The sequence below is a fragment of the Carassius gibelio genome, chromosome B13 (genome assembly GCF_023724105.1).
Source record: "Carassius gibelio isolate Cgi1373 ecotype wild population from Czech Republic chromosome B13, carGib1.2-hapl.c, whole genome shotgun sequence".
NCBI classification, from domain to species: domain Eukaryota; kingdom Metazoa; phylum Chordata; class Actinopteri; order Cypriniformes; family Cyprinidae; genus Carassius; species Carassius gibelio.
Genome location: NC_068408.1, coordinates 18,926,410 through 18,949,583, shown reverse-complemented (window position 1 = coordinate 18,949,583; position 23,174 = coordinate 18,926,410). Strand labels below are relative to the sequence as shown.

General features: G+C 38.7%; 1 protein-coding gene across 5 annotated transcripts in view; it reads right to left on the bottom strand.

Moving 5' to 3' along the window:
- LOC127969990 (zinc finger SWIM domain-containing protein 8) overlaps positions 1-20,799 on the bottom strand; it is a 39,267-nt gene extending 18,468 nt beyond the window's left edge. For 2 of the 5 annotated variants that reach the window (XR_008156461.1, XM_052572152.1), the window contains exons 1-5: positions 19,177-20,791; positions 13,887-14,040; positions 13,274-13,368; positions 10,678-10,850; positions 891-998 (exon numbers count right to left, since the gene is read on the bottom strand). Coding sequence is in view for 4 of the 5 variants with exons in the window: in XM_052572152.1 (XP_052428112.1) it covers positions 891-998; positions 10,678-10,850; positions 13,274-13,368; positions 13,887-14,040; positions 19,177-19,354 (708 nt within the window). In the remaining variant the exon portion in view is untranslated. Of the gene's footprint in view, positions 1-890; positions 999-10,677; positions 10,851-13,273; positions 13,369-13,886; positions 14,041-19,176 lie in introns of all 5 variants that reach the window. The other 3 variants (XM_052572150.1, XM_052572151.1, XM_052572149.1) reach the window with 3 other exon arrangements.
- Positions 20,800-23,174: the final 2,375 nt, after the last annotated feature.

Sequence of the window (23,174 nt, the reverse complement as noted above, 5' to 3'; positions counted from 1 at the left end):
AAACACTCTTTTGCACCATGAGGGTAAGTAAATGACAAAATTTAAATTTTGGGGTGGGTGAAGTATACCATTAATAATTTTTATTATTATTACTTCTGTGGAAATATTAAATTATACGAAGAAATAAATAATATTCCTGTACCTCCAGTAGGTGGTGGTAATTGCTTAATGATTTAGTCATCGAGTCATTTATTCATTCATTCAAATGGTTGATTCATTCAGTAGTGAAGTAAGATTCAGAAATTAAATGCAGCGTTGCTGCTCGGAGGTGAACAGCTATGCTTCGTCCTTATATTTACATTGTCAAAATTGAGTAAAACACACAACACTGCGTCTAAAATAATACAATATTAACTTTGTATTCATTGAAAAGTTGTATAAGATCAGTATCACATTTGCAATTAGCCTATTGCTCGTGTGATATTAGATACTAGTAGACGTGAATATGAGAAAAACTTAAAACTGAGTTTGTTGCCCTGCATCATATTTGTCATCAACTGTATGAAATGTCAGATGACCCACATAGGTGTGGGGTGGGGCAAGGCCATTAAATGCATTGATTTTAAAGTGCTGTTCATTTAACGCATTAATTAGATTAATTACGGTGAAAAAATAACACGTTAAAGTTATCGCATTTAATGCATGAGTAATTAAAAACAAAGTAAATATTTTATCTGCCTCAGTGTTTACGGAACCACACCAAAACCATGACACAAACCAAACTGTGAGAAATCTGAGCCATCACACCCTAATAAGGACAATGAGGCCACTGTGTGCACTTCATCACAGTTATTTAGAGCCGTGCAAAGAAACGTAGGAGCCCAGAGAAGCCATGAGCAACGAGGCCATCTCTACAATTTATAAAAACTAATAAATAATGCATTTCTCACCTGCTGTGGGAGTTCACTGATGAGGTATTGTGCAAACTTCTGGAGTTGATCCCGCTGTAATCTGGACAGGGACTCTGACACCGGTGCTCGAAGACACACAGCAGAAGCCTACAAACAAACACATGCCAAGAGTCAATAATATTTGAGGTTGACATTGGCTGACATGCATTACTGAAATCAAGTTTCATTGCTTTAACTCCCACTCACTAGTGCAAACTAAACCAGGAGCAGGCTGCTCATTAGCAAACACTCTGTGCATTTCTAATGTGTCTGGAGGCTTTGATGCCTTCAGGTGGCTGTCCCAGTGTGCCATCACCTGGTACTCTCCTCCAGCATGAGCAGAAAACCCCTCATTTGCAAATGGCCCATACATAATATATGAGCTCCAGATAGACATGCTTTGAGCCGATCAGAGCTAATTCTCTCTTTAGCTCACAGTGATGTTATTAAAGAGAATGCAGAGCATCCCGTGGGAGCAGCATTGTGAGCTACTGGAGTGAAAGTGTTGCCATGTCTGAGAGAAAGAGGATGGGGGGGGGGGGTCCGGGTGGATGAAGGATGGAACTGAAGAACTACACTGAGGAGGATAAAGAGGACGGAAATGTTTAGGATTCCTGGACAACACCCCAGTATGGCCGTGTGCGAGATTAGCCACGTGGCTGACAGTCTAACTCTATGAGAAACCACAAACTTCTGCACACAATTTCAGATTGAACCATCTGAAGACATTCAACCAAATATACTGGGTGTATATTGCTTTTGTACCACTCATACGCACTAGAAAACCAAAGTCTGCTCAAAAAAAAATCTGCAAAAGCTGGTAAAATTAATACTTTTTTGTGACACTGTGCTCTGCTCACTGATAATATCTTTGTTCGGTTATACGTTATTAGTTTTAAAAGTGATTTCTGTAAAAAAAAAAGAAAAAAAAAAAGAAAAAAAAAGTTATATCATAATTGTAATTGCGATTAGAAATTCAGTTAATTGTGCAGCCCTAAGTAAGTATAGTGTGCCAGTTTTCCAAATTACCTTCTAGAAGAGCTTCTTGCCACTTTAAGGCTAATGTTGCAAAAGCTACCATTGTTTGTCTGTTTTCACTGATGCTGCCTTCACGTGTGATCAGTATGATCGTGAATAGAAAAGTGTGAGTTATTATTGCATATGAAAGCAATGTGAAGTCAACCGCTGGTATTAGTAGAGCAAAAATACATGGGGCCTATATATATTGTGTTGGGCAATTTAACACGTTATCGTGTTAATGCATTAATTGAATAATGGTGGGGTGGTGGGTGCTTGAGCTGCCCCTTTTACCCTTGATAGCCAAAGCACCCTTTTGTCAAGGCATTTCTTTTTTTTTTGTAATTAAACACCCTTTTGTGAAGGCTGTCCTATTCCAACTATTAGTAAAATTAATTAATAATAATTTAGCCGTAAATAAAATGATCCACATGATGACCTTTCAACTTACGATCTCATACCGGACGATCCCTCATGTTAGTAATTTAGTACACTACACATGCGCAGCTGCCAGTATATAGAGTTCTCAGCAGAGTGGTGTGCTTGTATACTTTTATTAATTTTTATTATACAAGAACGACATTGAAGAGCATATACAGCTGTTGTTTATATTGATGTGTGTCGTCTGTGGAACTAATGTTAGCTGCAGCAAGGGACCATAATATAAAGATTTTTTTTTTTTTTTTTCTATATCATGATCAGTTTAAAAAGACTAATACGTTTCTGTACTAAATTATATGTCAATCAGTACTGCATTGCTCATATAGTTTAGGTTATTTATTTATTACCTGGAGATAACTTGAAAAACACACAAACCATATTTTCACAATCGTGGTTTTATTGTTTTCACATTTCAAAAAGAAAAATGTTTCTGCTTTTTATTCAGCTCAGCTATAGCAATAGCCGGATGCTTTTGTGCATATTAGGGATTTCCCCTAAGTTTTTACTTCTATATATTTACTTCTATATGCACTTGAATTGCCCTCTTAATGTAACGTGTACATTCCCTTGGAACTGGAATCCTGGGGGAATTTCATTTGGAATCATGGGGCGGAATTTCATGTGAAGTCCACTTCACAGGGCACTTAAAGTGGAATAAGACTATACGCTTGAATGTTGCCTGAACAAGAAACCTCCTTACTGAAGTGAAAATGTTGACTGGTGTCATTATTTTGGGAATGTGCCGGTGGAGATCCACCAAATTCGGGTGATCCCTTCAGCTTGAGGAGCCCTCTTGAAACGCCACTCTCCACGCGTCGGTATCCCCCTGTGATCGCTAGATTGGTCGGTGCCGGACCGCAAATTTAACCACCCGTAACTCCCAAACCCCAGGGGCTCAACGCGGGGTGGACTCATTCAAAAGAGGACCTCTAGACCTACACAACTGCATTTAAGAGGGTTCCTCGAGCTGAAGGGATCACCTGAATTTGGTGCAGTACCGTTATGGAGATTTGGCATTAAAAATTATCAATGGTTTTCCATTGACTTAAAGGGGGGGGTGAAATGCTCGTTTTCACTCAATATCCTGTTAATCTCGAGTACCTATAGAGTAGTACTGCATCCTTCATAACTCCAAAAAGTCTTTAGTTTTATTATATTCATAAGAGAAAGATAGTCTGTACCGATTTTTCACGGAAAAACACGACCGGCTGGAGGCGTGACGTGTGGGCGGAGCTAAAGAATCACGAGCGCCAGTAGGCTTTTGCATTGAGAGCATCAGGAAACTGTGACATTACCGTGAGGAAAAAAACATCATCCAAATCAAACCATGTTTATGATCCAGAATCAGATCCAGAGGCTGAAATTTAACAAGAGCAGCATCAGCAACGAAGTCTCTATGGTATGTACTGAAACTCTATATATTTGCTTAGCGGTTTTGGAAAATGACTAAGTTCCACTTTATGTGTTTTTTTTTTTTTTTTTTAAGCTGTACATGTGGAAAGTGCAGTTTGATGACAACATCGCATGTTGTTTACTTGATGTGCTTATGCGCCGATAGCTAAGTTAATAACACAGAGATATTTGAAGCAGTTTTACTCACCGCATGCGGTTCCAACACACGATCGTGACCCTTTTTCGTTGGGATTGCATTATCCTTAAGAAATAAACAATACGCAAATCCGGCGTCAAACTGGGCCTTGTTTGTAAAACAAGCATCTTTCGAAATGCAGGGAACAAACAAAAACACTTGCACAACTCCGTTGATGCTCTGTAAAAATAAACCATCCACTGGTCCCTTAATGCTGTTTTTTCTTTGGTAATCTGTGCAGGGTTGTCTTGCCCTGGCAACCAAAAACACACTTCTTTTGTGACTTTTTGCGACGCTCTCGCTCTGATCAGTGAATGTCTGTGCTCAGCCTCTCAGTGCTCTGCTATACGGGAGCGCGCGCTCTTCCGGCCGACGTGCCCTCAGGACCCATATAAGGAAATTCCGCTCCATCTAACGTCACACAGAGCCATACTCGAAAAAAACTTTCCGAAACTTGTGACAAACCGGAAGGAGTATTTTTGGAACGAAAATACTCCTTCAAACATACAACTTAATTTTTGAAACTCTGTCCATGTTTTTAGCATGGGAATCCAACTCTTTAACAGTGTAAAAAACTCAGTATGCATGAAATAGCATTTCACCCCCCCCCCTTTAAGAATTAAAGCATTTCATCCAGGTCAGCAAAAGCAAACAATTGAGACAATCTAAGTAATGACACATTTTCAAGCATTTTATCTGCTCTATTTGTTCTGTAAAAAAAAAAAAAAAAAAAAAAAAAAAGTTTATTATCGGCCGATAATATAAAACAGCAAAACGATATATCGGTCGGGCTTTACTTATCAATCCTGTTTTTATTATCATTATAATTCATAAAATGAATAAATTCAGAACAGGATTAGAATTGAATTCTATTTTAAATCAGAAATAAAAAAAAATGTCTAACAGCAAAACAACAGCAAAGCCACCATACCCTATAAACTCAATAAAATTATTATTATTAATAATATTCAGTTTCTAATTTGAGTAATTAAGAGGTCAAAAGATTTTTTTTTTTTTTAAGCTGCCATAAAATGCAAAAATCACTTTTATAAGGTGTTGGAACACAGCTGTGTGGCCACAGTGTGTGAAAACAACAAGCCTATAATGGTAAAAATCCACCCGCTCATTGTTTTATATTCCCAATAATTCATAAACAGTTTGCTGCTTGAGATACAATGTCAGCACCAAAGAGCCATTAAAAGTGTTGTGTGTTGGGATGCACCAACAAACATAGGAGTCTCCATAGACCACTGAAGACACGGTGGTTAACTTTCATTTCGAAGGAAATGTCCGGGAAAAAACTGAAATGTCCTATACATTTGTGCTAACATTTTACACCAGACTGCCTCACAAACAAGGGTTAGTTCAGCGCTGGAGTTGGAGTGCAAAGATTGCTTCTGAAAGAGAGATCGATACCTACACTTTGTGCGCAAACATCCAGACTACAGACAAAGTAAGCATCAGGCATAATTTTTTGTTTTCCAAAAGAGCTTCTTGGCTCCTGTAAGGGTAATGTTGTTAAAGTAACCATTATCTATGCCTGTTTTCACTGATGTTGCCTTCACGTACTACCAGAATGGTCGAAAATAGGAATGTGGTAGTTAACAAAAAATTGCATTTGGAAGAAATGTGAGGCCAGTAACAGTCAACACCAGTTAAACCGTTACACCAGTGGTATGCCCGCGAGTATGAGCTCTTGAAGCTCTGCCAGTGTTGCCAGGTTCACCACAAAATCCACACAATTGCTAATCAAAACTAGCCCAATCACGTTTTGAGGGGGATCCCCCAGTAAAAATCTAATTCCGGTGAGGTGAAATACATATTTTTGGAAGGATTACCCTGGTAGAATTTGCATTTTAGGGGCTAAATATCACATTATTGGGGGTCACTTAAACCCAGCGGGAAAATTGCAGCCTTGGCAACACTGATCTGAAAAGGGCGGTGGGAGCAGCAGCTCATTTTCATTTAAAGGGGACCAACACAAAAAACTTTTTGGCTCATACCCTAAAAGTGGCAAAAAAAATTATCTGTGGGGTTTTTTGAGATAAAACTTAACAAGTAAACACTCTGCATCAGAGAATAATTTAATATGTTTTATCAATGCATTCTATGGCACCTTTTAAAATGGTCTTTTCTGTTCTGGAATTCTTTTTTTAAAACTGCGTCACAACATTTTTTTTGATTAGCTAATGAATCCTTTGGATAACTTTACAAAAAAATATAAGTACAACTTGTAATATAATATTTCAACCTTTATTCATTTTCAACCAATGTGGTTGAAGTTTTTACAGTATACAAAAATAAAGAGGCAAATAAAAATATTTTACTATGGTAAATATGAGTTTACGATAGCGCTTATAATTAAACCACAGTTGTCTGAGACGTCATGAAATGTTCTTTAGCATCACAAACCATAAAATGTAGTCGGGTTCTGCTATGGTTTAGCATGGTTTCCAGAGATCTGGAGCTGATTAGGTAGCTCGGTGGTTTGTGACTTTTGTCTCGCGGCACGCTTTCTTGTAAGGGGCCATTCACATATCACGTCTTTTGCGCACTCAAGTTTGTTATTTCCAATGTAGGCGTGCTATGTGCGCTCATAATGGAAGCGACGCGGTCGAGACGCGCATGAGAAAACTGGCGCATCTGCACCGCGTCGAGTTAGAGTTATAAACATCTCAACTTTTCAGAATGCCACAAGCGCACCGCAGGTCATGTGACAAGAAATAACCAATCAGCTTCATCCTTTTTTCTGTAAAAACGTTGAAAACTCAGCTAAGATGAGGGAACAGCTGATCATAGCTGTATATGGATTGCCATTCTGAAATAACTTTAGTAGCAGAGCTACTGCAAGCGATTTTTAGTGATGAAAATCCATTTATCCCTTGCTGAAATTTCTGCGTCTTCATGGAGAGAGCGCGTCATGGTTGCCTAGCAACGGCAGACACCCCAGGGGAGCAACTGCCCGAGTGCTTTGGAAAGAAAGAGAAAGCGGCACGACTAGCGTTTTCCACACGTTTTTAGGCACGATATGTGAATGGCCCCGAACGCGTGTTCGAAACCTGCGCCAACACAGACTTTCTTTTTTATTTTATCCTTACTTCAGCCGCTACGGGTGATCATACCAATAACTTGTAATCTTTACAAGAATATCAGAATCATGCAATGTGCAAGTCTGCGTTTATTACACACTTAATAATATCACATCAGTTTGTTCCATCACATCTGCAGCAGAGACCTGAACCAAGAAGTTAGTCGCCAGATCACAGGAAACCAGTTAAACTGTAACACCGGAGAGCGCCAGGATGGCATAAATGGCAAAACAAAACAAAAAACTGGTATTTAACATCTTTGCAAATTTATTAAAAATAAACTTAAATGATTCCATTGAAAAATTAATCATACCCTTATCTGGGATAGTAGACATTTAACTCAGGAGTATTCATATTGCTTGTAGATGTTACAAAACTTTGAGTGAAGTTAGCCTGTGGCAATCAAGCCTCACATCTTTTGGAAGCAATACTGCTGCATTATAAACAACCAAGACTCTAGAGCTAGAGCAGGCCTCCTGCTCAAACTGATCAACTGATGGAGAATGGCCTTGTATAGACCAGGGGTTTTTAACCTGTAGTGCACCCACCTGGAGCATGAGTTAATTCAGAGACATTCCCTTGAGGATTTATCAATACTAGTTAGCAAATCTTTTTAGCCATCCACTAGGGGGCAATCTGACTCCCACTACTAATCGACAGTTAGAGCAGAGTTGGCTCAAGTATCGGTCATGGTTATTGACCATGTAATGATTTACAGTTATCTCAGAAACGGGCTCAGCCATCACATTAAAACAGGTAAACTTGTTATACATTTATGTTTCAGTATAAATTACGCATGCTATACCAAGGGTGCTTCTCAACCCTTTTTAGGTGGGATTTAGTCCCCCTATCTGTCACCTTTGCCATGTATCGATCGAAAATCTTAACGATCAGGCCAGTGCTGCTTCTTCAAGAAAGTTTTTCATCCTCACGTGATTTAAGTCTTGTCAGTTTAAAAATTAAAGTAATTATAAGAGATTTAAGCCCAAGACATCTCTATGCAGTACGCAGGTGCTATGATAAAGTGTTTCTATGCACACCACGCAGTGCGCACACATCTGAAGTGCACAAACAGATAGCCTTCTCAGACAGCAGGTGAATACCAATGGCTGTCTTAACAAATATCCTTGTAAGCACAGTTGCTTTTTTAAGTGAATGTAGACAGTAAAGAAAATATCAAAATGTGCATCAGTATACCGGATCCGTGCATTTCTTATATAAATGTTAATCGAAAAGAGCAAAAGAAAAATTGTCACGTAAGACAATTCGGTTGACAATTGGTTTTGTGGTCCAGGGTCACATATGTGGAGATAGGAGAAACATCACTGCAACACTCCACCGATCTGGGCTTTATGACTGTGTGGCAAGACTCAATCCTCAGTGCCAGGGACTGAGGGACTCGTCAGAGTGGAAGAAAAGCTTAATGTATCAGTATATTGAGATAGCCTTGATGAAAACCCAGTCCAGAGCATTCAGATCCTCAGACTGGGCAGAAGGTTCACCTTCCAACAGGACAATGACCCTAAGCACACAGATAGAGTGGCTTATATACAACTCTGTGAATGTGCTTGAGTGGCCAAGCCACAGCCTGAGCCTGAACCCAATCAAATATTTTTGGAAAAACCTGAAAATGTGCATCTGCCTGAATACAACCTGATAGAGCTTGAGAGGTGAAGAGATGAGTAAAAGATTGGCAGATAATTGCCAAATGCTGATGTGCATCATAGATGTCAAGATTAGGACCATTAATAATGTTTATAACGGAGTTAAAACTTTAATGCAAGTTGCAACCAGTTTTTAGCAGCACAATTAGGATGGTGGGATGTACTGATGCAAGTTTAGCTGCGAGGACAGTCTGACAGCTCACCACACATGAAAAAAAAACCACACAAGCCTACTCAAATAGTTAAAGGGCACATTGATGATAAAGAACTAGAGGCCAAATGACTGACACACACAGTTCATCACCGGTGCATGCCCTTCTTGCTACTAAATATATAATATCATAATCCAATAGTATGTCTGTTTCAGTTTAATGGCAGGTATCTTTCTTTTTGTCTTTATCTACTAAAGATTTACAAAAAAGCAGGAATGCACTATACTTTACCACTCTCTGTGATACTGTTGAGTAGGTGGGCTAAATGTCAAACTTGAAGCATTTGAACTTCAGCTTGCGATGTGAGGAAATGATAGGTAACCTCCTTAAACACTGGCCTCAACACACAAAGCAGCAAATGAAGACATGCTATAGCAAAATTAACTCTTAAAATGTCAGTGTTTTACTGCAATTACTGTGTGGCTGATAAATGTCTTGTAGCATAGCAGATCTAAGAATATACAGTTTATACAACTCACAATAGCAGAATAAACACTTGAGCTGTTCACAACAGACAGGACTGCACAATAAGTGTAAGTGCATTAAAGTCATACATCCTCAAAGCTAATTGCCAAGATACATCTATCCTACAAATATGGGCAAGTGTCATGTTGCAGACACATCCTAAAGAGTCGTATTCTTCGTATTCTTTCTTTTTCCAAATTCAGAGGATTTCTAGCATCATTTACAAGAAACCAAACAGGAGAGCGGTGTATTTGTTATTTACAACCAAACTAAACATGCAAGAAAAAGTTTATGCAAAATAAGTTTGTTATAATTTCCCCCAACGGCAGCAAACAGAAGACGAAGCCCACATGCAAATGCTAAACACCACCCACGGCCCGGGCCGCCGGGTCTATCTGACTGTGGCAAGCCCTCCTACGGGGGGGTGGGATATCACAGCAGTGCAGATCCTTCCCTCCACCCTCCTGACTCCACAGGGAGGCATCAAACCTAATCAAAAGCTTCTCAGTGCTCTCACGCCCACGGTCACTCCGAAAAGATAGAAACCTAGAGACAGATCGTGCATGTGCTGTATGTGAAATCCTCCCCACAGATGTGTCAATCTGAACTAGGCCATTGTGCACATTAAAATGCATGTCTATAATATGTTGTTCTCAGACACAGAGAACTTTTGCCTTAAGTAATTCGTTTTTGTTAATGCATTCATTTTTTGAACCTTAAGGGAAACTTTTCAACTACGCTTCAAACGGATTTGCAGTGTTTGTTCATAAACAAGCACATTAAAATATGCTTTTCTATTCTAAGCTCTAGCAAACCAAACTCCAGTCTCATTGTAAGGGAATTTTTGCAGCAATGGCAGATTGTTTAGAAAGAAATATAAGGGAACAAAGGCAAAAAAAAAAAAAAAAAAGTTACAATTACATTTTATTTTATAAAATACATTAACAAAAATTAAAATAAACTTGAAATCAATTTAGTGCTACATTTAAAAAATATATAATATGAAATTGTGTGTGTGTATGAACATGTATATAATGTATGCATGTGTGTATATATATATATATATATATATATATATATATATATATATATATATATATATATATAAATTTTCAGATTTGCTAAGAAATCTTTAAATATATTTAACTTTAAACGAGTGTTAGCATAGTTAGGCTAAATGAAGCAATATCCAAATATATATTAGATATATAAATATACACACACACACACACAAAAACTAATAGTTGATATGCTACTGATGTTCTGTTTATCTCTAAACAGAGGGCATAATGTACATCTAAAATCACTTACATTGTGAATTCTGAAGAGGCAGAGGGCCACAACGTGGGCACACCATTTGGCTCCTGCTCCACAGGTGCAGCTGCAGGAAGTGATGCGGCAGCGGTCAAACATTACAGCTACATTGTAGGCTCCTTTTGATTGGCCGGCCTGGGGCGACACTACTGTGGCACTAAGGTGGAAACCTGTTTGAGAAAGAAGCAAAACTCTTTCAGTCTGGTAGTAAACTAGTTCATATTCTCCTTTCACTCTGGACAAAACTGTTTGTGAAATACAGCTGTGAGAACTTTGCCTTTGTTGTTGGACTGATCATTTAGAAAACAGGCAGTTTCTAATAAAATTGCATGCTATATAAAATCAAGCAAAAATAAGAGCACACATTATTATATTTGCACCCAATGCAAGGAGGTTTCGGGGAAAAATCGGGAAACAATGTTTAAAAGTCTGAAGGAGTTTGCTGACTGTAAGGCTGAATGATATAACAGCAATGCACTGTACACAGACCATACAGGATATGAAAGACATCTGAGATGGAGAGAGAGAAAGAAAGAGTCCAAATGTGTGTGTGTGTGTAGAGAGTTGAGTGTGTGGGGTTGGCCAAAAAGCTTTTACCACTGGACAGCGGCCAGCGCTCCTCTGGCCAGTAAGAGCAGAGGTGGGGGTGGTGGGCAGTTTCAGCTTATATCTCCTCTTCCAAATTCAACGGGCCTCCTCAAGCCAAATCAACTAAACAGCCTCTTTTTTTCTTTCAGTCTACCTGTTAGTGCCAAAAGCACCCTTCTTTTCCTTTATTCCTGACCCATATTCTCCTGTCAGCTGTCCCGGCTAAAAACAAAAGGCACAAAGAATTTAATAATCAATCTTGATTAAAAAAAAAAAAAGTGTCTTTCATTAATTTAGTGAATCACTGCCTGGGCCAATAAGCACATCATGACTGCAAATGTCACTGGGTTGTCACCAGTTACACATCATGAAAGAATATAATACTGGGTTGCATTTACAGTGATGTAAAATACATCACTGAAATCTCTCAGTAAACTGATCATTTAGCTCACATCATGCACCATGAACAATTAAGTGACTGAATGGGTCTGCCTGACTCATATTCCAGCAGCAGGCAATGCAGCAATTCTGTTGGATAGACTAATAAGCCTGCAGCAGCAACCAGGCAGTTTGGGCAGGTTGTGTAAAGGCTGATCCTTGGAGATTTAGCATTGTATTCTCACTATGAGGTTAAACCAAGTGCAAAGGGAAGAGTTTTAGAAGCACTTCCCTTTTAGGTGCAGCCCTTCTGTGTCAGACCGCTCTGGCTCCACTCTGGTGAAATGAGTGAGAAGCTTAGATTTGGCCTTGACGGGCAGTTGGGAGGTCAGGGCGGTGAGTGGTCACTGATTGGCCAGGGCAGTTAGAGGTTAGAGGCAGTTAGGATTTTTTTTTTTCTTGTTTTGAGGAAATTAGCAGTATCATGTAATTGACCATTACCCCCCCTAAAAATTTGCTAGCGTACAGTAAACAGAAAGTGGTGAGCAATACGCATAAATCAGAGAACCAGGGACTTAAGAGTGTTCAAAATGCAACCAAAACATGAAAAATGCTTCTGAAAAACAAGCTAGTTGGATGTTTACCTTTTCAAAAGGCAAGATGATTAAACAGCAAAATCACTATTATTTTTTTTAACTACTGACACATCTTTCCCTGAAGCATTTTGACTTATTTAATAACTCACCGCTAACCTTGAGCAAAAAAAATATTTGACAAAAACATTTTTAAAAATTACTTTGATATGCAAAATTAAATATCAATGGATATATCCAGAGAGCAAGGTGAACAATAGATTTTCAACAATATACAATGCAATTTCTTTTGTGTGTCTCATTTATAAACATACCAAAAAAATGTATTTAAAATATAAATGGAAGTGTATATTAGTAGGTAAGGGTAATTTGCATATATGTTTGGGTTCAGTTCATTTTTGTTATTAAAAAAAAAAATGAAAATCACATTAAATTGATCAAAAGTGACAGTAAACACATTTGTTACAAAATAATTATATTTCAAATAAATGCTGTTTTTATCATTATTATTCAGCAAAGAATTCCAAAAAAACTGTTTCCACAAAAATATTCAGAAATACAACAGTTTTTAATACTGATAATGATAAGAAATGTTTCTTGAGTAGCAAATTATCATGTTAGAATTATTCAGTCTGAAAAATCGTGCGACACTGAATATTTAACTTTTCATCACAGAAATGTGTTCAATTTTAACATACATCACTGAAAACTGTTATTTCAAAATAACGTATAATGTATTTTCAATAAAAAAAAAAAAAACAGCCTTGTTGAACATAAGAGACTTCTTTCAAAAATATTTCTTTAAAAAAAAAAAATGTACAGAACTGAGATTTTAAGGTTACATTTTATCCTTTTGTCTACACTCTATGGGCAATGTCAATAGTAATAGTAATGCTATTTTAAGATCTGCATCCTATAAAACTATTTTAAGATTCATGTTGGAAGTGTTTAAAACAGCAAAGCAACTTTCAGAAGCTTCTCCTTAAAAACACAGCTCTTGTGGCATGGTGAATCGGATGTCTTTGACTTCTCACCTATCTGCAGAGGGTCTTTCACAGCCCTCACTCTATAGAGCTGCTCGCCACGCTGGAACTCATCAGGGCTGCCATTGGCCAAACAGGAGTACAATCTGCAAGGACAGAGAGAAGAAAGATATAAAACAAAGGATTCAAGTTACTCAACCTTAAAGGGCATTCTGGTATCTCGCTGGTTTAATCCTAAAGGTAATCACAAGAATTTAGAAGCTTTGGGTTTGATGGCTTCTAAATCATTCACATTCATTCTTTAATCTTTTGCATGTGTCTTTGCTTCTCCACCTGTTTATCTGACCCTGCTGTGCCCAGTGAGTTTTTTGATGTTCAATGGTCAGGTCTATGCAATATCTGTATTGTATTAGTCTTGAATATTTCTCATGTGGATTTAATAATTTTGGACTTTTCAGTCGGAATTAAACCTCTTTTTTGGCTCTACACACCTGAATGGACAATTATATATCACTTACAAATGATTAAATGCAAAATTAATAGTAGTTATTTAGATTGATGTGGTTTGGAATTGGTAAAATGTGCTTAGAAAAACAAATTCATCAGAATATCAATGTGCCTATTAATCATGCACGCGGTGTATTAGCTATTACAAAACGTTCACCTGATGTCCTCCTCGTTCTCTGGGAAGCTCCAGTAGGCAATCCGCAATTGTAGCTGCTCAGGAACCGGAGGATAGACCTTTTCCACCACCTCAAATGGAATATGGAACGCCACCTGCTTGGCCGACAGCTCCACCAGAGGGATGACTTGTCCATCTAAGAAAAGAAAAACATTCAGTGCAAAAATGTTTCTGTGTGACAAATACTTTTTTGACTGAATGGCTATCAAAGTGCCTATTCAGAAATACACTAAAAACAGCCATGCAGTAAATGGGCATTTACTTTTAAGGAGAGGTGATCTTATCTCTTTTCCCTTTGCACTGCAAAGAAAACTGGCCAACCTATAAGATTTTTGCTTTCGTACAGAAGATTTTTCTACTGTAGAAAACTATAGCTTACATTTTACAAGAAAATAGTCTTTCAGTACTTCTTAAAAATTTGAGGTTTGTTTCAGTGTGTTACTTGCCATTTTGTTGTATTTGTGAAATATATAATCAATTTCTGACTAAAATGTATTCACATCATTTTGGCTTGACTTGGTGGCACTTAAAAACTGACTATTTTGCCAAGCGACAGTGAATATCAGACAATAAATCCTGAACGAGGCAGAATCAACCAAATTTTCAGGCTTGATCAGTAGGGTGATAAAATCACTACTTTCCGGTCACAGCCACTCTTCATCAAACAATCAAAAATACTTGGCATTACAGGCAAATAGCTGAACAATAGTCACATAGATGGCTGCAGTTCAAACAACTCATTCTGAAACAGAGAGAACAAAACTGAGAAGTGAGGTTCGAGACCTAAGGCAACCTATTTTGTTGTAAACTAGACTGTTCATATACTCTCAAGGCTTAACCGAGAGAAAACAGGACAGCTGCCAACAGAGACTAAATGCTGTCCACTGAGGGGGGGTGGAGTTCAAGTATCCTGCAGGGTCCTGAATTCAAGTTACCAGTTTCCTCCAGATAATGATAAGAGTGGCCAGGCTGTAAGAATGAAAAACACTCAGACTAAAAAAAACACTCCTTCAAGAGCAACTGAATATTTGTGCCTACAGCCTGAACTCTGTGCATTTACTGAAACTTTATTTTCTACATTGAGCCACAGGGTTGTAGTGACATACTTCTCATTAGATATTAGTGAGATCCATCCAAAATGAAAACCAACATCAGGAGGTCATTTCCTCAACAGAGCTTTAGGCAATGGGACTGTAATCCACTGCACTCGGTCAACTTTGAGCTGAATCTCACATTACCTTCACCGTAGAGACACTGCATTGATACACTGACTATGTTTACATGCTGTTAAAATTCGGGTTATGGTAGGGTTAAGGTCACTATTTGGGTTTCTGAAACATTCGGGATAACCCGTTTACATGCGTGAGCAGAGAGAGTTACTCCTGTATACATGGAATGTGTAATCAGTCGCCAATATCCCGATGTAAACATCGACGCACGGTTAGCGTCTGGACTAATACGCAATATGCGTCATTTCCGATTCTTCTTCCTGTATCCAAAGACTCAAAAGACCAAGATTCCTTGCGAATAGAACATGCGCAGAACACACATTTTGATGGGGATATGCCGAAACGCGTTTACAAGACCAAATATTAGGGTTAGAAAAGGGGTACCCCAGGTATAATATCCCGGTTTTTAAAAACCGGGATATGAGCATATCCGGGTTTTTGACGGTGTTTACATGGCCGTGCGCGACCGGGTTATTGCTAATATCCCGGTTTTGAATGGGTTATTGGCTGCATGTAAACGTAGTCACTGTCACTATAACACTATGGAGATCCAATAATGAAGCAATGCAACATTTTTCAACATTATGACCACAATGCATGTCATGCTTACTACCAACTTTAGATCTGACTGAGCAAATGTTATAGCACATCCTTAAGTGTCTTAGTATTTTTATATAAGGGTTACTACTAGGGGTGTGACGGTTCGTATATAACCGTGAGACCGGCGGTTATAGTTGAACACCGTCATTAGAACTCTATAACCGCCAAAACCGTGTCATTAAAATATTTTTTACAAACATTTTTTAGATAGGATCATAAGATGCGCAATATATCGGGAGACATGGTTTTTACCACTTAATGAAGTTTTGTAAATCGTCAGACATGATATTTGCCACTTCATAAAATTTTGCTTTGTAGAAAACCTTTCTTAAAAACGAATTTCGTTTTGTACAAATTTTGTCTTAATTTTAATAAATGTTTCATCAACCAATTGCATGTATTTTAATAAATAAAAAGCAAATAGCAGACAATGATAACCGACATGGAAGCAACCAGCGCGCCGCGTTCACTTGCACTGCACTGTGACCTAGAGCACATCTCATCGTAAATGAAACTCAGCGTAGGCCTATGCCTCATACATTAGCATAAAATATCTTTGCTGCATCCTTTCTAGAACAGACAATGGCATTTTTTTTGCGACTCGCATCAGCAAAGCATTGCATGGCCATAGACCGCAAAACAATCAGCGGATGGCGGGCGGATGCGGCTTTGAAATTTGCTCAAAATCGTTGGCTCGGATGATGAGTTTTTTGACCGATCTCCTTAATAAATGGAGGAGTGAAATCTCTGCCCCTTTACCGATCAGAGCGCGCGCTGACACTGAGTTAACCCGCTATCTCCAAGAACAACCAATTGACTCTACGGTAGATCCACTAACCCCCCCCCCCCCCCCCCCACACAGTCACATTTGACTCACGTCATAACCGTCATCACCAATTCTGAAACCGGCACACCCCTAGTTACTACTACATAATAAACTATTAAGGACACAAACCTGAAGGTCACAAATTAACATGCAAACTCCAAGTGCATTTTGTTTTCACCTTTGTAAAGACAATATGTAATAATTAACTTATTAATCAGTTAATTCAAATGTTTTTTTCTGCTTTAAAACACACCATATATATTAGTCCTTTTAAAGTAAAATCAGCAAAGCTGTCCATTTACACAAAGTCTGACCATTCTGCTAAAGTCCTAACCCTAACCCTAAATGAGTCAGGTTGTGCATTGTTTTATACAAGGTTAAACCATGCACCTTTAACCATAAAGGGCAACTTTCAAGTACCGTCAAAAGAATTAACATTAACAAAAAATAGTTAATATTTTACCATTACTGTTACAATCTACCTACAACACGGTATTTGGGCTGTCGTGCAAAGCATTACAATAAGTGTCATGATCAAAAAGTTGACGCAAACCACACCAATACCAGACACCCACGTAATCTAAAACCAACCGTCAAAAGATTAGACGCTAGACTACTTTTGGAGATGAATTACCCAGACCACAAGCAGATGCAAGAGTACATTATAGACAGCCAGTGGGAGTCATAGAGACAATGACTTCACAGGGGACAGGTGACTCATGAAAGGTGCTGCCAACAAACAGCTGCTCAGCAACAAGCTGTGCATAAGTGTGAGTGAGATCCCAATGAATCAGAGACAGAATCATAGCCAGGTTTGGGTGACTAAACCATGGTGACCAACAGAAGAGGAGTGAACACAGGATGCGAGACAGCTTTGTCTTTTGCAAGGCTGTGTGTGAATGGGTGAGACAGTCCCTCATGAGCGGTCTGCCGTCCCAATGCTCCAAACTCTACCGCACACTGCCCAACAACCAGAGAACAAAGACACCCGGCTCACAGAGTGCTATATAAACAGCCACGTTGGAGCGATCGTGTTCTCTCAGTTCCAGCGCCAAGAAAACGGGCACGTGAAATACCCCTGGTTTACACTTAGGACCGATTCGGACAAAAAAGGGGGGCTTTGGTGTCTCAAACTGGGTTGTGCAAGATCAGCAGCATTATGCAGATTGATCAAATGGGGCTTTTTGTTTGTTTTTGTTTAACCACAATCCTCTGCTCTGAGGCAGTGACCTGCACAAGACAAAGCTCTTTTTACAGCCCTCTGCTGCTTAACTCCACCCAACCCCCCACAACACTCACTCGCTCTCAATCTAAACACCACACAAGGCCTCCCTCTCCAAACTCCCTCAACTCATCCAACAAATGCTACACACTCCGCTCACAGATCTTCACGACTGACAACTCTCTCTATACACATGCACAGCACGGGGCTTTTGGTGGGCCGGAGTTTCAGAAGTTTAAAGAACTTGCAGTAATATGGAGTGACTGATCAAAGTGGTTTCAAACTTCATTTTAACACATCACAGTTGTATGGTTGTATCCTCCTAGTTCTAGACTTAAAGCTTACAGAGGAATGAAACTGAAAGATAATGCAAAATAATATTTTCATAGTGAGAAATTTAAGTTAAATATGAACTAACAGTTATTTTGAACAACATTGAGGTTAAAGCAACACTGGATCCCATTGACTTTCATGGTTTGGACAAAAAATAATTACTTCCTTTGTGTTTGGCAGAAGGAAATAAGTCATGTTTGGAGCAATATGTGTGGGTAAATGACTGAATTTTCATTTGCAACATTACTTTTGCCCTCCTAAGACATTTTACTCACCGGTGACATTCAAGTCAAAATGGATTCACACTGAAAATGTATTTTAGGAAAGAAAGAGTTAATAAATGCAGATGCATTGACACATTCTAGTAATGAATATATCAATAATATAAGGACTTAAAGTAAAATGGGTCTCCATTACTGATTAATTTCAATCACTTTTGATATTTCCTGATCTCTCAAAGACTTTTAAAGCAACTTCTGTATTATTCTACTATCAGTTAATGGATGATGTGGATTTTAAAGAAACCCTTATACCTTCATTCATATTTTACAAATAAATAACCATCATGTCTGCAACAGTCAATATGGACTCACTTTGCAAAACCATTGCAACAAAACCATTCACTGACAGATGCAAACCAATTTGCCAATTTGTTTTTTAAGAAAGTGATGTAAGTGGTTTTACTTGTCATCACATCCGAGAGGCATTTACACTATTGAACCTTGACATAGAGAATAGTACAAATATATGAAGTTGCATTTAAATTATATATTATAATATTGAAATATATGACTTGTGTCGCCACTAATGCAACTCGTACTGAAACAAGTAAACCTATAACTCCAGTACAAGGTTAACTCATTTATCCACATAGGCCCACGTATGGAAGAACAGTTAAACATGGTAGTTTTAATTAAACATGCAGGTCACATGACATTGTTGCCCATAAGTTAAAAATACAACGTGAGGTCAAAGGTGCAGCCATGCCAAGGCACGGTGTGCTCACATTACAATGACAGCACATAAAACACTTCACAGCACATGAAGACAATCTTCCAATACCTTTAATCTTCACAGTGGGTGAATTTGGGCCGGCAGACTGCTTCCTCCATCCTCTCCAGTTCTGGCAGAGACTTTCCGCCTCTGATATGAACGAGCACAGCGAGTCCTCCTCAAAACGGTCCGAATCTTCAAAGGAGAACCTCTCTCCGTCTTCCCACTCAGCGAACATCAGTTCCATCACATCCGCTGTGTGGAGACCTGAACGCCTCGACTGAACGTGCCTCTGCGCTTCTGTTGTTTTGAGAGAGTGACACTCGCTCAGGGGGAGGGGAAATTCACTCTCAACCCAAACACTATGAGGGGCCCTGCAAAGTCCCGCAAGAAAGCCTGTGTTTCCTGAAAATATGTGTTTAGAGTGTCAGATGGAGGGTTTGCACATGACTGTGGTGCAGTTAAGTGAAGTTAGTCCATGCTTTTAGACCCCAACAGCTGGATACACTCAGGGGACTAGTTCTTAAAGTCACAACCCATAGCTAAAATTTCATAAACTTATACATGTCTAAATTACTTAAACCTAAATAAGTGTGCTCTTACATTGTCAAGTGTAAACTTACATGACAAAAACACTCCAGAAATGTATCTTTACACATTTGTTGAGGTTTAAATCTTATTCAATAAGATTTTGAAATCAATAAGCCCCTCTCCAGTAGTCGGACTGCCCCCAAGTTTTCAAACTACATAGCAAGTGGTGTATTGACAGCAACTGTAGTGACTCGGTTAGTAAAGTTCAAGGCGTTTTAGCAAGCATGGTTTTTTTTTTTTTTGTTTCTCTAAAATGTTGATTTAAACCCCCTCTCCTCTGTTTGTCCTGTCAGCTGAGCCTCGAGTCCCACAGCTGCTATACGGTTAACAAAACAAGAGAGCTCTGAAGAAAGACCAGTTCCCCAAGTACACCTAATGACCATCCGTGAGTTTATTCCTCTTAAACAAGGCCATGCCACAATAGTAAACCTGTGTTAACCCTAAACAACCCCGGTACGGTTGTTTTTGTTTTTATTTCGATCGAGGTAACGTTAGCGCTGCTAACTCCGAAAGGCTAAGTCGGTTAGCCTGCTAGCTTTCCGGCTAGCCCGAAATCCCAAACACTTCAAAAACTGTCAAAACAAGCGCTGACACGAGCTGTGCTTGTGTCCTTGCAAATATCGGAATAACGCTGTTTTGATGTTTTGGCACAAAAGCCTTGGTCCCTAATCCGAGTCTCGCCGATCCACTGGTTACGTTACTCAAAACAAACGACTCGACAGTGCTTTTATCTCAACATTGTGCCTCTTTTTGGGTTTACAGGAAACTCAGACGACTAAAATGCCGATTTGACCTCTCGACCAAGACAAACGTCCATCCGTGGGAAACATAATAAATTGTTTTCCTGCCACCTCTAGCTGTCTCGTCTGTCTTCTCCTTTGTGTAAACGCTTGTCATTCGCTTGTCTTCATGTGCCACCGGCCGGTTCTCTTCTAGTCCTCCCTCGTTTCCAAGCAGCCAGCGCTCTCTGGATCCAAATTGTCTTTTTAAGCCGACAATTTGGAGTCGAGATCCCCCTGTTCTCTCTGTCCTGTCCCCCCTCCTCTCCTCTCCTCTGCTCTGTTCGGGAAGATGAAGATGGCTCTCCAGCATCAGCTGATCCACACTTCCGCTCGACATTAAAACCAGACAAACACTAGTCTCTCGTTTCAATGCATTTGCCTTGCATAACACATTATGTGGAAGTTATTTGTTCATGGGTATGTAGGTCTGGTACTAAATCATAAACCATTTAGAATGCATTTCCATTGTTTGATTCACCGTTACACTTGAGATTCAACAGCTGAATATCGTGCAACAGATTGCCATGAGTGTCTCGGAATGATTTGAGATATTGCATTCAAATAGCCTGCATTAAAAAAAATGAATGAATGCAAGATGGTTACTTGGATAGAGCTTCTTTGATATTTGAACGAAGCAAGCCAGAGTTTAATGTTGTTGGTATTAATCAAAGTGGATTTTGTTTAACCCTTTCATACCCAGTGTCCATTCCATTGGACATCACTGTGTGTTTTAATTTGGTGCCACCTAAACTGTTTATGTTCGATTGCATAATAGTAATTACAAATCTATGAGTGCACTTTTAACGAATGCTTTTTTCTTTTTTTAACAAAAATATTCCACAGAAAAAAAAATCTAAATTGGTTTATGTTAAAATAAATGTTAAAATTAAGCCTAGAGGTGAAATTTGCAAGATAAATCACACTATCACAATGGAAATGTAATCAAAATATACTATATTATATTTATGTGTGTCTGTGTGCAAAAACAGTGTGTCTGTGTCCCTCTTCCTTCAAGAGTTTATATGCAAAATCCAATAACTCCTCTTTATTAATTTTCTTAAATCATGTTTTTGTGTGTGTTATGATTTTATTGTTTTATTGTGTTAGTTGATTGATATTAATTGGAATGCAGGACAAAAAAAAAAAAAAAAACACGATTTGGAGTAATGTTTTGCAAATTAACTCTTTATATATATATATATATATAATTTCCCCAAGTCATATATTTAGAGAGAGACACACACATCACTGAATTTTAAATTGTTCATAGAACAAAAAATGGTGATTTGTTCTATTTTAATTATATACATGCATTTATTTTTTATTTATTTTATTTTCATTTATTTTTAATACATGTCTGTTTTAGATTCAGTGTAAACTTTGCCAATAAATTGTAACAAGTGTCATGCCAATAAAGCACATAATGGGCCCTATTTTAACGATCTGAAACGCAAGTGTCAAAGCGCGAAGCGCAATTAAGTTTGTGGGCGGGTCTCGGCGCTGTTGCTATTTTCCCAGCGGGATAAATGGCTCTTGCGCCCGGCGCAAATCTAAAATGGGTTGGTCTGAAGTTGCTTCATTATTCATAGGTGTGGTTTGGGCGTAACGTGAAATAAACCAATCAGAGCGTCATCCAACATTCCCTTTAAAAGCAGGTGCGCAAGTTCCATTATGGATTGCTATTATTATGGCTTATTTACCAGGCGCACGCCAGGAGCGGTTCACAGCCGAGGAGACTGATGTTCTTGTAAGAGCAGTGAAAGGCAGAGAAGTTGTGTTGTATGGGGATGGGAGAAACCCACCCAAAATAGCGTCGGTTAAACAGGCGTGGGAGGAAATAGCCACAATTGTTTCATTTATTTTTTTTCCTGGTTCTTGACGGACAAACCAATTTGTCAGATGTCCTTATGTACATATATGACCTCAAACATGTCTGATCCTTAATTACTACAATTAGCCTGAATAATTTGTAAGCTAGATTTATGCCTATTTTTTCACATCTTCGTGGCACACCACAATGATTTCCGTCATCTCATGTGTTAATATTTTTTTAGTGTAACAATTTATAATTTGCAAAAATAACTGTTGCATCTGTGTAAATAACATGAGCAAAGTGTATGCGCGTTGTGCACGCTATACACTATGGTCAAGCATGCGCCCTTAAAATAGCATAAGGAAAAACGCGCAACGCGCCACTGACTTTAGACTAGGTTTTTTCTGGTCAGTGGCGCAATTGTTTAATGGAACAGCAAAATAGCACCAGGGATTGTTTGCGCCGGAACACGCCTCCTTTTTTGCGCTGAACCGCCCAGGGAGCGCAAGTTCATTCATTAGTTTAGCGACGTGCTTCTGTGGAGGGAAAAGCGCGCTTTGCGCAGGTGCAAAATAGGAATGACACATGCGTCGGTGTACAAAGTCAATTGCGCTGGGTGCAAGATAGGGCCCATTGAATTGAACAGAGAGAGAGAGAGTTAGTAGGAAGAGAGAGAGTTAGTAGAGAGAGACAGAGCTAGTAGAGAGTGTATTTAATATGGTCAATGACGATTTTCAACATTTAATACAATCACAATGTGTTGGAAATAGATGATTAATATCATGATGGCAGAATATTACGCTGCATTTCTGATTGACTTGTTTTTGCTTTCACATCACCATTTTGCAGGACCAAAAAAAAAAAAAAAAAATCAAGACAAG